This window comes from Notolepis coatsorum, assembly GCF_963971535.1.
Source record: "Notolepis coatsorum genome assembly, chromosome: 3".
Taxonomy (NCBI): Eukaryota; Metazoa; Chordata; class Actinopteri; order Aulopiformes; family Paralepididae; genus Notolepis; species Notolepis coatsorum.
The window spans coordinates 123,148,321-123,165,820 of record NC_140167.1 but is presented as its reverse complement, the minus strand read 5'-3'; the positions used below and the strand labels follow the sequence as shown (position 1 = coordinate 123,165,820).

Below are 17,500 nucleotides of genomic sequence, written 5' to 3'. Positions count from 1 at the left end.
TTCCTCCGTTAGCTTATGCTAGCTAGCTGGCCACCTTTATAATTACTTCATGGAAACGGAGTAACGTTAAGTCGAGTTCATACTAACTACACTAGTACATGTATGAACTCGACATAACGTTACCCCGTTTCCATGAAGTGTTTAATTAGCAGCAATCTTGTTGAAAATGTAACGTTAATAAATGCTCCGAGTCCGAGCATAGCTCCGGAGAAATCTCTCTCTCTCTCTCTCTCTCTCTCTCTCTCTCTCTCTCTCTCTCTCTCTCTCTCTCTCTCTCTCTCTTTCTCTCTCTCGCCGTCATGAAAATGGTTGTAGTTGTTGTTTTAACCAAATAAAAAGCAGCAGCACTATTGCATAACTGAGTCATGTTTGCTATGTATTTCTTTCTTTAGGGGAGTTTGTTTCACAGTTTTAGCATGAGGTTTTTGTTTTTAAAGGGGAACTATTTTACTATTTCTTTCACTATTTGGGCACTTTTACACAATTCCTGTGAGTCTATGGAACACCTCTGTAATATATATATTTTTTTATTCATTGTTTTGTATTTCTAATCAAGTCCTCAAAAACAGCATTTTTCTACCTCAAGATCTCGAGCTGTTTTGAGCCTGGGCTCCTAAACCACTGCGCAGCGTCGTCTTCCCCTGAACATTAACATGCAGCAGTGACTATATGACATCACATATAGGCACATTTTCAAACGACTCAGTTCAGTGAGGGTGAATATTGTGAGAGGAGAATTGGAAGAATGCGCCAATATGAGAATTTTGAGACATAGATCATATTAATATAAGTTCACATAGCTAGGAAACAATGCTAAACACTCAAAAAGGCCATTTATAAGATAGTTCCCCTTTAAGAGGGGTTTGATTTAGATTAGATAATTTAGTTATTTTTAAATGTCTGATCTAAAGATAAACAAATGGTTTTAAAGGTGTTATATTTATCTTCTCTTATAGTACCAGAGAGAAGCTGAGGAGAATCAACCAGCAACAAAAGCAAAATTTGTTAAAAAAAAAGATATATATATATTTTCTTTTTTTTATCGAAAATGGTATCGAATATCGATACTTTTCAAGGTATCGTATCGAAGTCGAAATTCCAGTATCGTGACAACACTACTGTTGTGAAGGGCCAGATTAAAGCTGAGAATCTACATTTATTGTTTTATATACATTGTATATAATTTATATATACACGGTATATCCCTTTAAGCCTGCGTTCGAATCATAGTAATATTCACTCTCCTTATTGGATAACGCCCTTAGGCGCCAGACCGCAAGCCCCCAAAGTCAGGTTCAAAGACTAGCCCAGGCATGTCACAACATGCCTGGAGACAGCGTATTGATTCGAGACGAGAACTGAGGTTTGGGACTAGATAATCACTTAAGTATATATGCTGCGGCAGGTGCGAACAGTAGCTGTTCAACCAGATGTTCATCAAGTTCATCCCGAGTCAATGTGTAGTGAAGTGAGCAGCAGTGCGTCTAATAGAGCGTTGAGAACCACGTGCGAATTGAATAGTAAAGTGTCAGTTTAATGCAGTAACGTCAAGTTCGACTTAGTTTAATGTGAAGTAAACAGTCGTTAATTTATTGTATATCGTGCCAACCACAGTTCGTTCGTGTGTAGCATTACCCAGCGGTTCGTTCGTTTAGCTAGTGGACCTTAGCCAGTGCGCGTGGACTAAATACATTGGTGCCAGCACACGAGGAGGCCTAGTCGGAGAACCTGCTGGACATGTGCACAGGAGAACCGGCGGCGGCGATTGCAGAACCATTACTGGTTGGATTATATTGATTGTGGAACGTGTTACCCGGAGAAGAGCATCGTTAATCTCCACTGTCGTTTGGGATTTAACCTTGTGAGGATTTACATTCGGGCTGGCCTCATGGACCGAGGCTGGCTGGCTATCATCGTTTGCTATCGAGCATTGGATTACAGTTATTGCTTTTGTTGCTGATCGTTGGATTACAAGGACTGGCTTCTGTACGTGAATCCCCTTATTCATCATTGAATCAGACTGAGTATCCGAACATTCCTCTATCCTCCAGACCTTACAACTCTGGGAGGAACCCAGTGTCTCCAGGCGGTACCAGCGTTGCCCTCTATAATTGCTATTATACTCCAGGCGGAGTTAGCCTAGTACCCATCGTAGGAATCATTCTATTCCCAGTGACTTATGCTACTGACTAACTTTATGCATATTCTTCGCCATACAAGCGCAACCCTAATTCTCATTCTGTAACCTAATGTTGTATAATAATAAATACCCTCAAATACAATTTCTTTGTCAATGCCGTGTTATTATGAGTGTCCACCATATATTCGATGTACTGTCTGGCCAGTAATTAAAGTACATACCTAGCAGTGGTTTAATCTATCACAATCTTTAATACAGTCAGGGTTTTGTAACCCCTCAGTTACAACTACAATGGGCCTCATTCACGAAGCGAAATAAGAACAGATTTCCTCTTATTTTGTTCTTAACCCTTAGGAGTCACGCTGGAGCTTTGAACCCGTCGGCGGACAACAAAAGAAATTCGAATCCCTCTTAAATACTCAAAAAGGACATCTTTTCAGAAATCGATAAAAATAGAAAAATTGCCATTTCTAGTGCTTTGACATGTAAGGTATAAGTCCCCCAACTTGCTAAACCTAATACGACTTGTAAATACGTTTAATTCTTGCTAGATGGTATGCTTGTAATATTCTCCATTTGCGATAAAAACTACATCGCGCGTCACATCCATGGACGCGCGCACACACCAACAGCGCATAGGTGTTAATCACTGAGTGATCTAATATGCATATTCTTCAGCGCGAGAGGGGGGGTTGTGTTTCTCACTGTCTGGTCCTGCATTATTATTATTATTATCATTCTCTCTCGAGAATACACGGGACCCGACAGAACGTTAATTTATGTATTAAAAGTAGTCTTATGCTTTTCATCCTCGCCCGTGTATATACCCACGTCGCGCTAAAACAACATAAACTACTGTATGGCAGACAGAGTGCGTGTGTGTACGAGTTATGAGTTATCTCGCAGTTCATTCAAGCGCGCATCACGGTTATTATTATTATTATCATTCTCTCTCGAGAATACACGGACCCGACAGAACGTTAATTTATGTATTAAAAGTAGTCTTATGCTTTTCATCCTCGCCCGTGTATATACCCACGTCGCGCTAAAACAACATAAACTACTGTATGGCAGACAGAGTGCGTGTGTGTACGAGTTATGAGTTATCTCGCAGTTCATTCAAGCGTGCATCACGGTCATGACAGCTCTCTAGAGTAGAACGGTGCGCTCACAGGGGCGTAGCTGGAGATTCTGGGCCCCATGAAAGAAACAATTTGTGGGCCCCCCAATCTATTAAAAAATGTGGGGCCCCCAATCTATAAAAAAAATTGGGGCATTTGCTGGGCCCTTGGAATCATGCTAACCCCCCCCCCCCAGCTACTCCCCTGCACACACACACACACACACTCTCTCTCTCTGATCATGATCATGTTATTAGTGTGTGTGTGTAAAAAAACTAATTAATAATATAATTATTATAAATGTCGCTCTCTCTCTCTCTCTCTCTCTCTTGAAATCTACAGTTACACATTGCTGTATTTAGTGAGGTAAATGAGTACAAGACATGTTTCACAGACACACACACACACATACACACACACACACACATACACAGACAGACAGACACACACACACATTTACATTTACACATTTACACATTACATTTACATCTAGTCTAGTTTGCTTATTTTTTTTGATATGGTACAGTACTGTAAATACAGACACAGACACACACACACACAGAAACACACACACACAGGCTAGGCCTCCTGCTGGGTCCATTCACTGGAATAACAAAGGAATGACTGGGCCTTTGCTCCAGGTGTGAAATGGTTCTAGTGACAATGATCACATTGAATTCTGGGAGTGTAGTTCTCTCATCAGATAGCTGAATGAACTTGGAACTACTTCAAGTCCTATACTGAAAAGGTGTTAGGATTTTACCAGAATGTTTGATAGGACATTGATTGAAAACTATCATCTCAAATTTGACAATTGATGGCTTATTTTGAAGGTATGAATCTGTAATTTTATATTATGTAACAAAAAAAAAGGGGGACATTCTCAGGAGGAGGAGCTCTTTAGGTTAGACTCCTCTAGCATTTTTTCTTATTTTGTTCTTACCTGGGATTCAGCAATGTTTTCTTATTTTTGCTTTTCTCTTAGGCAAGACGAAATTTTAAGAGTGGTTGAGAGCTCTCTTACCCAGATAAGAAACTCTTACCCAGATGAGAAAAAGAAAAAAAAGCCTACCATTGGTCAATTGCCCCCAAATACGACTTAAGAAACACAGAACCTATTGCGTGCGTTCTGCTTCTGAAACGGATTATATATTGCTGTTAGAACAGTTAGATCATCCATTCAACAGGAAGCGATTTGCGACTGATCTCAAAATTTTATTAGATTCAAATGTATTGTTATTATACAGCACAAGTACAATACACCATCCAACCAGAGTGGATAAATAAATGCTCCAGAAATAAATATGCATGGAGAAAGGCTTATGTCAAGCAGCCCCAGCGCGCAAGCGCACACAAACACACACACATACGCACACACGCACGCACACACACACGCACACGCACACACACACACACACACAGACACACACACACACACACACACACACACACACACACACACACACACACACACACACACACACACACACACCACACACACACACACACACACACACACACACACACACACACACACACACACACACACACACACACACACACACACACACACACACACACACACACCAAGCCTTCCCACCTTGTTGATGATGTGTTGCTGCTGTTGGAACTGCTGCTTGTGTTTCTCCAGGAACTGCTGGTGTTGTTGCTGGACCACCAGCTGCTGCAGAGCCTGGGCCTGACCACACTGCTGCTGGGGCAGGGGGGCCGACTGGGTCCGACCCAGGGGACGGTGGCCCCGCGCCAGCTTGGAGACCGAGGGAGACGGCAGTGGGAGGCCCCCCAGGCCGGCTAGGGGGGTGGGGGTGAAGGAGAGAGACAGACAGAGAGAAATAATTTTAATAATTCTAAAATGCCTTCACTGTTACAGTACAACCACAATAAAACAGTATCATGCTGAAAACACAATAATAATCAAAGATAAGCCTGCCTTCCCCACAGCATGTACCTGTCTGTCTGTCTGTCTGTCTGTCTGTCTGTCTGTCTGTCTGTCTGTCTGTCTGTCTGTCTGTCTGTCTGTCTGTCTGTCTGTCTGTCTGTCTGTCTGTCTGTCTGTCTGCCTGTCTGTCTGTCTGTCTGTCTGTCTGTCTGTCTGTCTGTCTGTCTGTCTGTCTGTCTGTCTGTCTGTCTGTCTGTCTGTCTGTCTGTCTGTCTGTCTGTCTGTCTGTCTGTCTGTCTGTCTGTCTGTCTGTCCGTCCGTCCGTCGGTCCGTCCGTCCGTCCGTCCGTCCGTCTGTCTGTTCGCCCACCCACCCACCCACCTGCCTGCCTGCCTGTCATCAAAGGTTATGATGACAGTTGCAAAGCAAAAAATTACATTAAAGCCCAACCTCCAGGTTAAACCCTACTGATCAATTATGGGTAGTTTACATCATTGGTATATAATTTCATTATTTATTTTTTTCCATTTGACACCGGAAATGCCACTCTGAAAGAGTTAAAAAGGTCCACGCACGAATAACATGCACGCGCAAATCAAAAAAGCTTATCAAACGCCGACGTCACAACAGGTGCATATTAATGAGCCGAATCTAAAAGCTTATCAGACGCTAGCACGGCCGTGACGTCACTTCAGGAAACGTATGCCTTATGTCCGTCCGGGTCATAGTATTAGATCAATGGTGGCCCACTCGGTGCATCACAGTTAGCCTATAGCTCAGCCGTCCCTGCTACAGTCGGGACCACTACACTGACGTTAGCCTATAGCCTGCCGTCCCTGCGGGTGGTTCTCTCCTCTTTGTGTGCCCCCGTCCCCGCGGGTGTCCCGCGGAGGAGCTTGTGGATGCGACAACAGCGGCGGCCGCAGGGCGCCCGAGCCCGCAGCGCTAGTTAGCTCATAGCTACCACTAGCCTTTACGGGCTCGAGCACCGTACGGCTGCCGCCGCCGTCGCGTCTATGGGCCCCCCGGCAGGGCACCCGTGGGGACGGGGTGTACAGAGAGGAGAGAACCATTTTGGGTCGGCCGTTCATGCCGGCCAGCGAGCCGGATGTCGGGATATGTTGTTAGCACAATAGCTACCAAGCTAAGCTATGTTAGCTACTAACGTTATAAACACAATATGTGTACAACGACACAATGATTTACATTATTACAAATATGGTAACGTGGTTGTGGCTTTTACAAATAGTGGTTAGCTTTAGAGATTGATGGCTATAATCACGGAGCAATAGTGTTAGGTGAAACAGATACATTTTCATTCGGCTAGTAGTAGCAAGCATATATCTATGGTAGCAAGGCTCTCTGCCTGCAGTGCCTGCCACTAGCTGTGTGTGACTCTCAGCGCCCCCTGGTGAGCCCCCTGGTGCCCTGCACCTGTTGTGACGAGATTATTTCGATTACACACGCACGTTATGAACCATTGATTAAAATATCCACGTGCGTGGTGATTGTGTTGGGCAGACAAAATGTTTGATAAAAACGCTAAAACTGGGTCAATTTCAATACTTTTTTCCCTTCTTCATGAAAGTCACCGTTGGCCTAGTCCACATTGTTTATTGAACAAAAATACAACGTGAAGGTTGGCCTTTAAAGATAAATTCCCTACTATCATAAATCCACACACACATCGTGTGAGTTACCAGAGACATTCAAAGCCCAACTATTAATACTTCAGTGCTCTAACCAGTGCAAGGTACAAACTAAATGCTTTTGATTTGACTGGAACATGACGTTCAGGTCCTTCTTATTAAATCAGCTAGTTTAGTTGGTGGTTGGTGGTCCAGCTGATCTCTCCTTTTGGAAATAACGTCCTCTTAAACCATGATATAGGGGCCAACATTGTGGTAATGTAGATTGGGCAATTGACCATATTCACATGGTGGCCATTTTGCTCTTATGTCATGCTCAGATTGGGATTTCTTTCCACCCTGTCCCAACCGCATGATTTTTTTCCGTAGCCTCTGTGAGCGAAGACGCTCTTTGATTATCAGACCGGCATCATGTCGTCTGCCCTGATTTGTGATTGCCACACGATTTGCTCACAAACTATAACTTTAGGACAACATGGATATAACCCATGCCGAAGTCCCAGAAATACTCATAACATCTTAGTTTTAGGTCACTCAGAGATTCATAAGCGTAATATTAAATGTCCAGGTAGGGAAATGGGGAGATGTCCTGCAGCTGAATGGTGAAATACCATAGGGAAAGACTTGTCTGAAAATGGATCAAATGTAACTTTTCAAAATGGCTGCTTCCAGTGTTAGAAAGTATCACTTGACTTAACTTGATGCACCAAAAAACCTGAACGTTCCTAACAATGTTAAAGGTCCCATGTTTTGCTATTCCTTTCACTATTTGGGCAATTTTTAGGGCTGTCCCCGACTAAGGATTTGGATGGTCGACTATGATTGGCCAAAATGTGCCGTTAGTCAACTATTGGTCGAAATTATTATAATTATTTTTTGTATCATTCCATTTGGGCTGTGGGGGGGGGTGCTTAATGTCTGAAGGAGTCGACTGAAGGCTTCTTGTAAAGTACAGTAAATGACCAAGTAAGGCTTTGTCAGTATTCCAATGTACAGTGTAAAATGTGTGTGTGTCCCCTACCCAACCCCCCCCCCCCCCCCCCACCTCCAATGTACAGTTTTTACGCAAAATGTATATACACTCTTTTTCTGGACACTTTTGTATCACAAACAGTACTGTATTTGCAAATCTGATATGTCATAAATGTATAGATGTAGCAGTACTGTCTATCTGTATGTCATGTATGTCATATATGTTATGATGAATTGAAAATGGGGGACCCTGATGTAAACAAGACGAAAGTCTTTCTCTGGTCTGCATCCCCTTAACAATTGTATGTATTGAGCTGTACTGTACTGTACCCATTCTGCAATCTGTTAATAAACTTTTCAATCAATCAATCAATCTTGTCCTCTGCAAAAGCATGCAATTGGTCCACTGATGGATACATCTTGATATTTGTCTAGTCTAGTGTGTTCATTAGATGGGTGAAATCCTCTTTCAGTGCCTCTGTGCCTGTTTTCGTAGGCAGTTAGCCTCTGGTATGCGTGCCATTAGCGTTAGCTACGCTTCTAGGCCTCTTTTCTTTTGGAAAGAATGATAAAAAAATAAATAAAAAATTATAAATATTATTATTATTTTTTTTATATATATTGGACTAAGAGGTTGGCCAGTCGACTATGGCTCCTTTCGACCGATTAGTCGACTAATAGGGGTCAGCCCTAGCAATTTTACACAATTCCTGTCAGTCTATGGAACACATCTGTATGTTTTTTTTCAAAATAATTCATTGTTTTGTATTTCTAATCAAGTACTCTAAAGCAGCATTTTTCCACTTCAAGATTTCAAGCTGTTTTGGGCTGGGCTCCGCCCATAAGCGCTTTGAGTGACAGTCACCCACACAGCGTGATACATATGAGAGAGAGCATGTGCGCTGTGTGAGCGGCTCCTCGCGATTGTGTGTAAAATGCATGTGGAGAGAGAGAGAGAGAGAGAGAGGATAGATCGTTCTGTGCGCGCGTGTGCGCTGTGTGAGCAGCTCCTCGCGATTGTGTGTAAATGCAGGTGGAGAGAGAGAGGGAGAGAGAGAGAGGGATAGTCAGGGACAGGGAGACCGCTTCCGCATTATTCCCACTGCTCCGTTGTTGAGCGAATTGTTGATTGTGGGTGGTGACTACAACCAGATCAGCGCCTTGCTACGTACGATAGCGAGTCAATTCTGAATGGCTTGGTTCAGTGGGGGAGGTACTTGTCTGAGCTGAACTGAAGAAACGGGAGTAGCTAGAGATTTCACATCAAATCAGTGTTGCAACCCCACATTGCTAGAAAACAATGCTAAACACTGGACAATGTTAAGTGTTCTGCCGACAGTTTTTATTCAGGCCAAATACAATAGCAATCAATAGGAAAGGTGTCTGTGTTTCCCACCAAAAGTTGCCGCAGGCGTGAAAAAAAACCAGAGCTCCGACCGTGCGTACCTGGCGCCCGGTGGTAGAATATGAATATTGCAACGCGGAAATAAGCTTCCGTGCATTATTTTCAACACTGGTGTGTTCTGTAGTATGACCCGTAATTCATTATAGTTCATTGTAAAATAGCGACAGTAGTGTAATTATTGTCAAACCCTATAAATATAGCATTTGGAATATGTCTTTCTTTCCGAATGAATGCAGCATGGTTTATATATAGAGTTAGCGGAATATACGGGGTGCACTGACTGCGCTCGTGGGGAACTGTTTTCAGAGATAGCAGATAGGAATGAATGAATGAATGAGGGGCAGTCTAATTGCAGAGAGAACATAATATTAACTAGAGTCCGCTATACCCGAGACACCTCCTTCATTTGTACCACAATTTGAGACCGAAATTGGAGCGTGGAACAAAACACACAACTGCCATCCCCATGCACATTCAAGTCAGTCTCCACCCTCGGGTCTTTGGCCACCGGCACGGTCCATCGTGATATTGGAGATGGATCGAGCAATAGACTGTTACTGTACCACCCATGTAGCTGTCAAAGCTCCATCACAAATGCAGTTATGTGAATAGAAAGGGATTCCACTCAGTGATGCGCATTTTCCTGATACATGTCGTTGCTGCATGCCGGGAGGAAGGCAATGCTGCATGTTTTCAATTCATTAAATAAAACTGATACTTTTTGCAAGGGTTTACTGACTGTCATACAAATAATCAACCAACTACATACACATTTTTATTTACATTGTGACAACAGCCTTGTGAGCTCCCGCACACAGACATGATGGAATTCAAGTTCAAGTTTGTATTGATCACATATAGGCAGGCTACACATGGCGTAGGCTACATGGCAGTGAGATTCATTGGGTCTCATTCCCGAAAATGTTCCAAAGATATATTCTGGATGACTTATCTTGGAACCACTGAGACATAATCTATGACAAGTACACTCTGAGTCCTGAACGTGCTGGAGATATGTCTTAAGTGGCTGAAACGGTCGCAGAAATGATATGATCTGATATCTGCTTGGAGAATGGCATTCTGTCGTAAACTCCAAAGCGCGTTCCCGTTCAGCTCATTTGCATACAGAACACCGCCTCCATAGTTCCTTATAAGGCAACTAGTGACGCAGTTGTGTGAAATGGAATGGCGGAAGTGCTTTGTGAGCCGCGTGATCACGAAACCTAGCGTCAGTCAGTGCCAATCAGAGAGCGTCTCCGAGAAATGCGGCTAGGTTTCGTAATCACGCTTGCGCCCATCAAAACTAGATTAGATTAATGTATTGGCATCATATACAGCTTGCGGTACACACCTGCCGCAGCGCGCGCGCACACAGAGACACACACACACGCGCGCGCGCGCAGTACTGTATATGAATGAATGAATGACATATAATATAGCCTACGGCGGGCGTAATGAATGAACGCAGTATATGGCTTATTATTCCATAAACCTATAGGCTACTGTTCATTCGTAGGCGCACACAAGACTTGTTATGGAATATTAATGCAGTCTATTTCCACCGATTAGCTTTAGTTCTTATTTATTTATCCACTGTAATTTCAGTGTTATATAGTGTATTTCAATATACGTTTAATTGATTAATGATATATTCGAAGGAATGCAGGTTTATAGCTATATCAACCCCCTCCAATGTACAGTAAATGACCAAGTATGGTTTTGTCAATATTCCAATGTACAGTTTTGCTTGTACAGTGTAAGTCTATCCCCCACCCATCCCTACCCAACCTCCTCCAACAGTTTCTACGTCAAATGTACTCTCTTTTCTGGACTCTTTTTGTATCACAAACAGTACTGTATTTGCAAATCTGGTATGTCATAAATGTATAGATGTAGCAGTACTGTCTATCTGTGTCATGTGTGTCATATATGTTATGATGAATTGAAAATGGGGGACCCTGATGTAAACAAGACGAAATTCTTTCTCTGGCATCCCCTTATGTAATTGAGCTGTACTGTACTGTACCCATTCTGCAATCTGTTAATAAAGTTTTCAATCAATCAATCAAACAAAGGTCTGTCCCATTGTATACTAATCAATGGGATACATTGCATGTTGACCTGCATTCTTTCAAATGTATATAATTAATCATTAAAACAGATGTGTAACAAATAAGAAATACAAATTCCACAGAAGGCATTAAATTATTATTATTTTCAATCATTTCACAATAATTGCAAAATTGTGTTTGAATATATGAGTAATTATTTGTCCAAAATAGCTGGTTCAGATATGGTTAATCCAGCTGCCCTGTGATCAGATTAATCCATATTATTTATTTTTACGACATCAAATTCGTAATTTCTTATCGTACAAATATTGTCATATTTATTTTAATTATGATTAAGTAATTAATTCCAAGGAGGCCTGTAGCGTTGACGTGAAGGAATCACTATGAGAACACAGTCTGTCAAGTTATAATAACATTTTAAATTAGTCAATCAATCATGAGATTTGATCGTGGGCTGAGAGCATATTTAAGTGTGCTCCTCAGCACTCATAGATCTGCTCTCAAATAAGATCTCAGGAAAATTTGAAGACTCCCACTCCCAGCCCTAATATGTCTTAAATAGGCCGAAATCTGGCTAAGACGAAATATTTTGTCGTAACTTCGTTCGAGAATGAGACCCATTGTTCTTGTATATGCTCTCGTATTATTGTTTATATAGGCTACCTAATACCGACATCAAAATAGATTGTATGCCTCTACAAATCATATGCAGGTAGAAAATTGACAGAGAACTTTAATCCCTGGGTATTAATCGAACAAAACGAAGAAAAGGCATATTCCAGCATGGTTATTAATGACACCAATGGCAAACAGTGGTTAATGGTCTTTATTAGTGTTTGCGCTGCCCAGGCAGCAATGGTCTTTAGGAAGTTAATAGATATCATATCCGACATCACCGTACGTGTACATGTCTGTCAGCCTGTCGCGTATTTCTCCCATAACACGCTTCGCTCGGCTTAGTCCACTTTTCCACATTTCATGGGGGTGTTTCATTACTGTATATGGTTAATCACGGGCGGTTCTATATGCAAATACTTAAAATCGTGCACGAGCACGGAGCGTAGAACAAATCGTATTTATCAACACGGAGTCCCGATTTTTCTGTACGTACACACATTCTAAATTCTGTGCTTAAGAACAAAAATAGAACACTTTCTAAGCATTGTTGATAAATGAGGGCCACTCATGAACTCTCAATAACTGTCAAAGTAAATAAATGTGTGCAAAACTATTTATTTTTGGGATATGTTAACACATTGGACGCCAGACCCGAGATAAATCGGGTTTTCTATCGTTATTTCTTTTATTCGATATTCCCATTCATAATCCATCGAGGGAGCCTGTGTTATCATTGGGGATGAGTCTGAGATCACAAACATCCAATACCACTGCCTGCCGCCTTGAGGTCGGTATTGCACATCCTTTGAAACCCTCTGGCTTGGCTTGTGTGTCGGTCTAAAAAGGGTTTTCCTTGTCGGGCAGGAGTAGCGTTTATAACACATGGATTGAGGATAATCAAGCACTCCCGGTTCATGTTCTTTGGTGGATTATGTTGGCAACACGATCAATACTTGGGAATGGCGATCAGATAATTGGAATATTCTTTTTGGAGCTCATCCTAGTCAAGGTAAGGGCTATATGGTATCAATCTTGCGTTGATCGAAGAATCCCTTCCCTGCGTAGGCCTATGTGTGTAATGTACTGTGTAACATATTCCGTTGGTGACGATCGAAGCATAGAACCCCCCCCCCCACCCTTTCATGCATGCATGATGAAACATAATACCGATAATATAGCGTTGATTTCAGATTGATTGTTGATCCAGGAGAGGAACGCCACGGTTTCTAGTGAAATGCACTAAACGCTGCATAGCAGCGTTTCCTGGGATTAGACTCTAAAACTATACTCTACTATTCACCACGGTATAAAACGGGAATGTATGGATGACATTTTTTTTTTCACAAATTGAACGATAGATACTCGATGTCAAATGAGCAATCGTTTTATATCCATAGCTATGATATTTAATTAATATAGTTTTAGCCCTGCAAACACTGCCATGTTTCCCTATTCTTTAAAGCGCTGGCATTCTTACCACACGGCCCACAGCGACCTCTGGCGCTGAAAGTGTTGAATCAGTAAATATATAAATCAGCATAGTTTGAAGTGCCCTTGTAAGAACTGATGACTTTGCAATGCTAACATAAAGTAAATGTGGCAGAAACATGAGCAACTGTAACTCACAGGTCCACGGCTCGCCCGCGCGGGGCTGTCACTCGAGTGCTCCTGGTTGATGCCAGGGAGGTGTGTGAAGCGCACTGACCTAGTGGGTTGTGGGCCTGCTCCAGGAGCACCATGTGTTGGAGGAGGGGGTTGGTCACATCCCTCTCCAGGGCAGAGGCTGCCAGGTAGGAGGGGAGGTGGGCAGTGGGCAGGAAGGGACTGGTCAGAGGGATGCCCTGCTGGAGCCCTGGCAGCGCCAGTCGACTCTCCCCATCCTGGTGTCCTGATACCACCTAGGAGAGGAGGGGGTGGGGGCAGAGAGCGAGAGGAGGGAGATTGTCAATGATTTCAATCACTAAAATGTTAACATAGACGGACAAACAAGAACAGACAGGAAAATAAAGACAATAAATAGACAAGAGAAGATCTCAGACTTGGGTCATGTTACTGAAAACCCTTGTGGTTTCCTTTAATGGGTCGTCAAACTAAAGAGTTGAAACCTTTAATTCTGATTTCTAGGAATGGATGTAATTGGTAAACCCACACTACAGAGAGCCAGGGGAGAGCCGGTTACCACCATCCATCTTATTGACTTTGCTTACTTTGATGCAAAAAGGGGTACGGATGCAGGAAGAACCTGTTCACTTCGATGTTAAAACAAAAAATGGCACTTCAAGAATCAAAACAGTCAAAACAACAGACAGAATACACTTGGAATTACAAACTTGTGATTACCCGACTTTTTCTGCTCATTGAAATACATTCATAGCGATCTATGAAAAACAAAGACGGCGCCAAAGTGAATAAGGTGTATATAAGATAAGATAAGATATTCCTTTATTGATCCCTTTGGGGAAATTCATAAAGTATCTATATAAAGCAACCTCCCTCTGCCCACCAGATCAAGGCATTGTTCTGTTGTTTCCTCCAGGACACACAGTGTAATCACTCTGAACCACAGTAAACACCCCGGCACCCCTCCAGGCCACAGTGATTCTGATGGAGTGCAATCTTACGATGAGAATAAATGTCGAGAGGTGAATTAATTGCCCACTTCCACCTGGTGTGAAATGGTGACATCCGCCATGGACCAGACCTACCCCCCTGAAACGCCTTACTCCTCCCCCGCTTTTGTCGTGTAATAACCTGGTCAATCCAGCCGTATTGACTTCCATGATTACACTTGCATCGACAATGTGTTTACAGTCCTTTAGGTGCCGAGTAGGTCTTATGGTTCTGGGGCAGATGAATCCCATTCAGAACACCTTTTATGTTTGTTTTTTTATTTAACATATGGGTGTTAATGGGTACATTTGTTGGGCTTCATCTACCTTTTTGTTTTGGAGATACAAGCAGGTACCTTTCAAAAGGAGACTAACCAAGTTGTTATCACCATCTGCAATATGTTACGTGAGCTACACAACGTTACTGCCCCACCCCCAAACCCTTCACCCTAATGAGGAAGAAAAAGGTTTTCACTCAACGTTCCAAAACATTCTGACGTTAATCAAAGTTTTTCTGACCTGCACAAAACATGCTCTCACAGTGTTAGCGACAGCGCCTGTGTAATAGGAGACGGGATCGGTTCCATTTTCATCGGCACAGCTTTATTAGAACATCTTTGATACAAGCTCAAATAACTGAATATAACACTACAATGAGACTGTGTTGCATTAGTCTGAATGTTTACCATGCTTACAGGGGCCTTTATTATTTCCAGGCAAAACACAATAGCTGACTTGATATTCAAGGCCGTTGCGTCGACTCCCCAGTCTGCAGTGACGGTGATATACGTACTTCCTCCCCGTCGCCTCCTCTCTCTCGATTACTTATTCTGAAATATTTATATTGTTTTGGCAGTAGCTAAATCGTGCCGCCGCCTTCAGTAGTAATTCTTCCATCATACCATTAAGCACTGCTGCTAATACGCCTGATGTTTTTGCTGTTGATGAGGAATGTTGATGGAGGGTGTAGGAGGCATGTATTTTCAATTGCAGCCGTGAGGAATCATTATTTCACCAAGCTGTCCGTTGTGTGAACAACAGCTTCTATTGTTCGACAGAGATGCTACGGGTGCCAGCTGCTGGGTTTCTAACTTGGTACCCTGGCTCACTGGTTCTCAACCAGGGTCCTTGAGGGGGTTACAGGGAGTCCCCAAAACATTTGGGATAATTTATTCTCAGGCTGGGCTCCAATGAAAAGATTTATAAGAATAACTAGTCTGACTATAGGTTTTGTTCTCTCCAATGTTTTCCACAGTAGGCATATAGATTGTTATGTAATGCTGGACTAAAGGACAACTAACACAAATCTGTTCAAGTGAGGGTCCCCGAGAGATCTTATCAAACTGGCCCCTACAAATGTCCTAACCTAGTTGTACAGTAAATGACCAAGTAAGGCTTTGTCAATATTCCAATGTACAGTGTAAAATGTGTGTGTGTCCCCTTCCCAACCCCCCCCCCCCCCCCCCCCCCCACCTCCAATGTACAGCCCTCACCCAACCCACCCAACCCCACCCCACCCAACCAACCTCCACCAATGTACAGTTTCTATGCCAAATGTATAGACACTCCTTTTCTGGACACTTTTGTATCACAAACAGTACTGTATTTGCAAATCTGATATGTCATAAATGTATAGATGTAGCAGTACTGTCTATCTGTATGTCATGTATGTCATATATGTTATGATGAATTGAAAATGGGGGACCCTGATGTAAACAAGACGAAAGTCTTTCTCTGGTCTGCATCCCCTTAACAATTGTATGTATTGAGCTGTACTGTACTGTACCCATTCTGCAATCTGTTAATAAACGTTTCAATCAATCAATCAATGAGGTTGCCACCCAATCTGCCCCTTTCACATTACAATTTTATCTACAATCTATATTAGATAGATTAGATCTCTCTCTCTCTCTCTCTTCCCCAGTGTGTGAGGTTGGCAATAGAGTGAGAACACGCTGTCTCAGAATGAGATCAAATAAATTAACCGAGCTTCTTCATTTTGCCTCAGCTGTTTCTTGGCACTGGCAGCAAGCAGGAAATGGTCTCTAGACCTCATATAACTAATTTGCGTATTACGCGTAGTATTAGTATTACATGTGTTTACTTGATTTAAAATGTTTACACATTCACTCTATAAAATGAATATATATATATATATATATTTTGTATACAGTTAATTTAAAATGGCAGTGCATTAGACTTGCATGACGTCGTTATACTTAAATAAGTTTCTTGAAATAAGTTGTGAGCCTTATAGAGCACTGAAATACTTCAAATGAATGAATCAAATGAAAATGACATAGTATGTAAAAGCCGAAAAGGTATACAGACAATGTTAAGTATTATGAGAATGTACAAACACCACTTGGGTAAAGATCAGTATTTCTGTTGCTGCTAGGTACAGTATGGGGTATCTGGGATGATACCAGGGTATAAAGGTGTTGGGAGAATTTCCTCAAATAAAATCAAACCAAAATCCACTGTATTTCTGACACATAAAAAGATGTGAGAGGATAAAATGGATTATTGGTTCTATTTTCGTGCTGGCGCAAGGCCGGTTCAAGCGCTGACGCAGCTTTATTGGCAATTCGGTTGGGCCCAAGGTGGATTCTTTCCGCTTGCGTCTTGAAGAGAACCTACCGGTACTTGCCCCGAGATGGGTGGGGTAGTGGAGCTGGGGGTGTGTCAATACAGAGAACACATCTGAGCGCAGATGCTTATGATCTGAGCTATCTTTGTGACGTATCCAGGCGAAGACGCACAGGAACATCTGTTCCAACAATATTTCTGACACTGGGAATACATTCCCTGAGGTCCATAGATGTCCCTAGATACCAATAACATGCAAATGGACCTAGTAGAAGTGGAGCAATCTTCCAGTATGTACCTTTACCGTGTAGAAGTGGAGCAATCTTCCAGTATGTACCTTTACCTTGTAGAAGTGGAGCCATCTTCCAGTATACCGTACTTTTAGGTGACGTTTCTGAAAATATGGCTCGGGCATAACAGGTTAA

At 42.4% G+C, this 17,500-nt stretch overlaps 1 protein-coding gene across 1 annotated transcript in view; it reads right to left on the bottom strand.

Moving 5' to 3' along the window:
• Positions 1-17,500, bottom strand: part of LOC311225988 (histone deacetylase 4-like) — a gene marked incomplete at both ends in the record, with an annotated part of 163,140 nt that overhangs the window by 14,260 nt on the left and 131,380 nt on the right. The window contains 2 exon segments of the mRNA XM_084311370.1: positions 4,862-5,073; positions 13,583-13,775. Of these exon segments, the coding sequence (XP_084167496.1) occupies positions 4,862-5,073; positions 13,583-13,775 (405 nt within the window).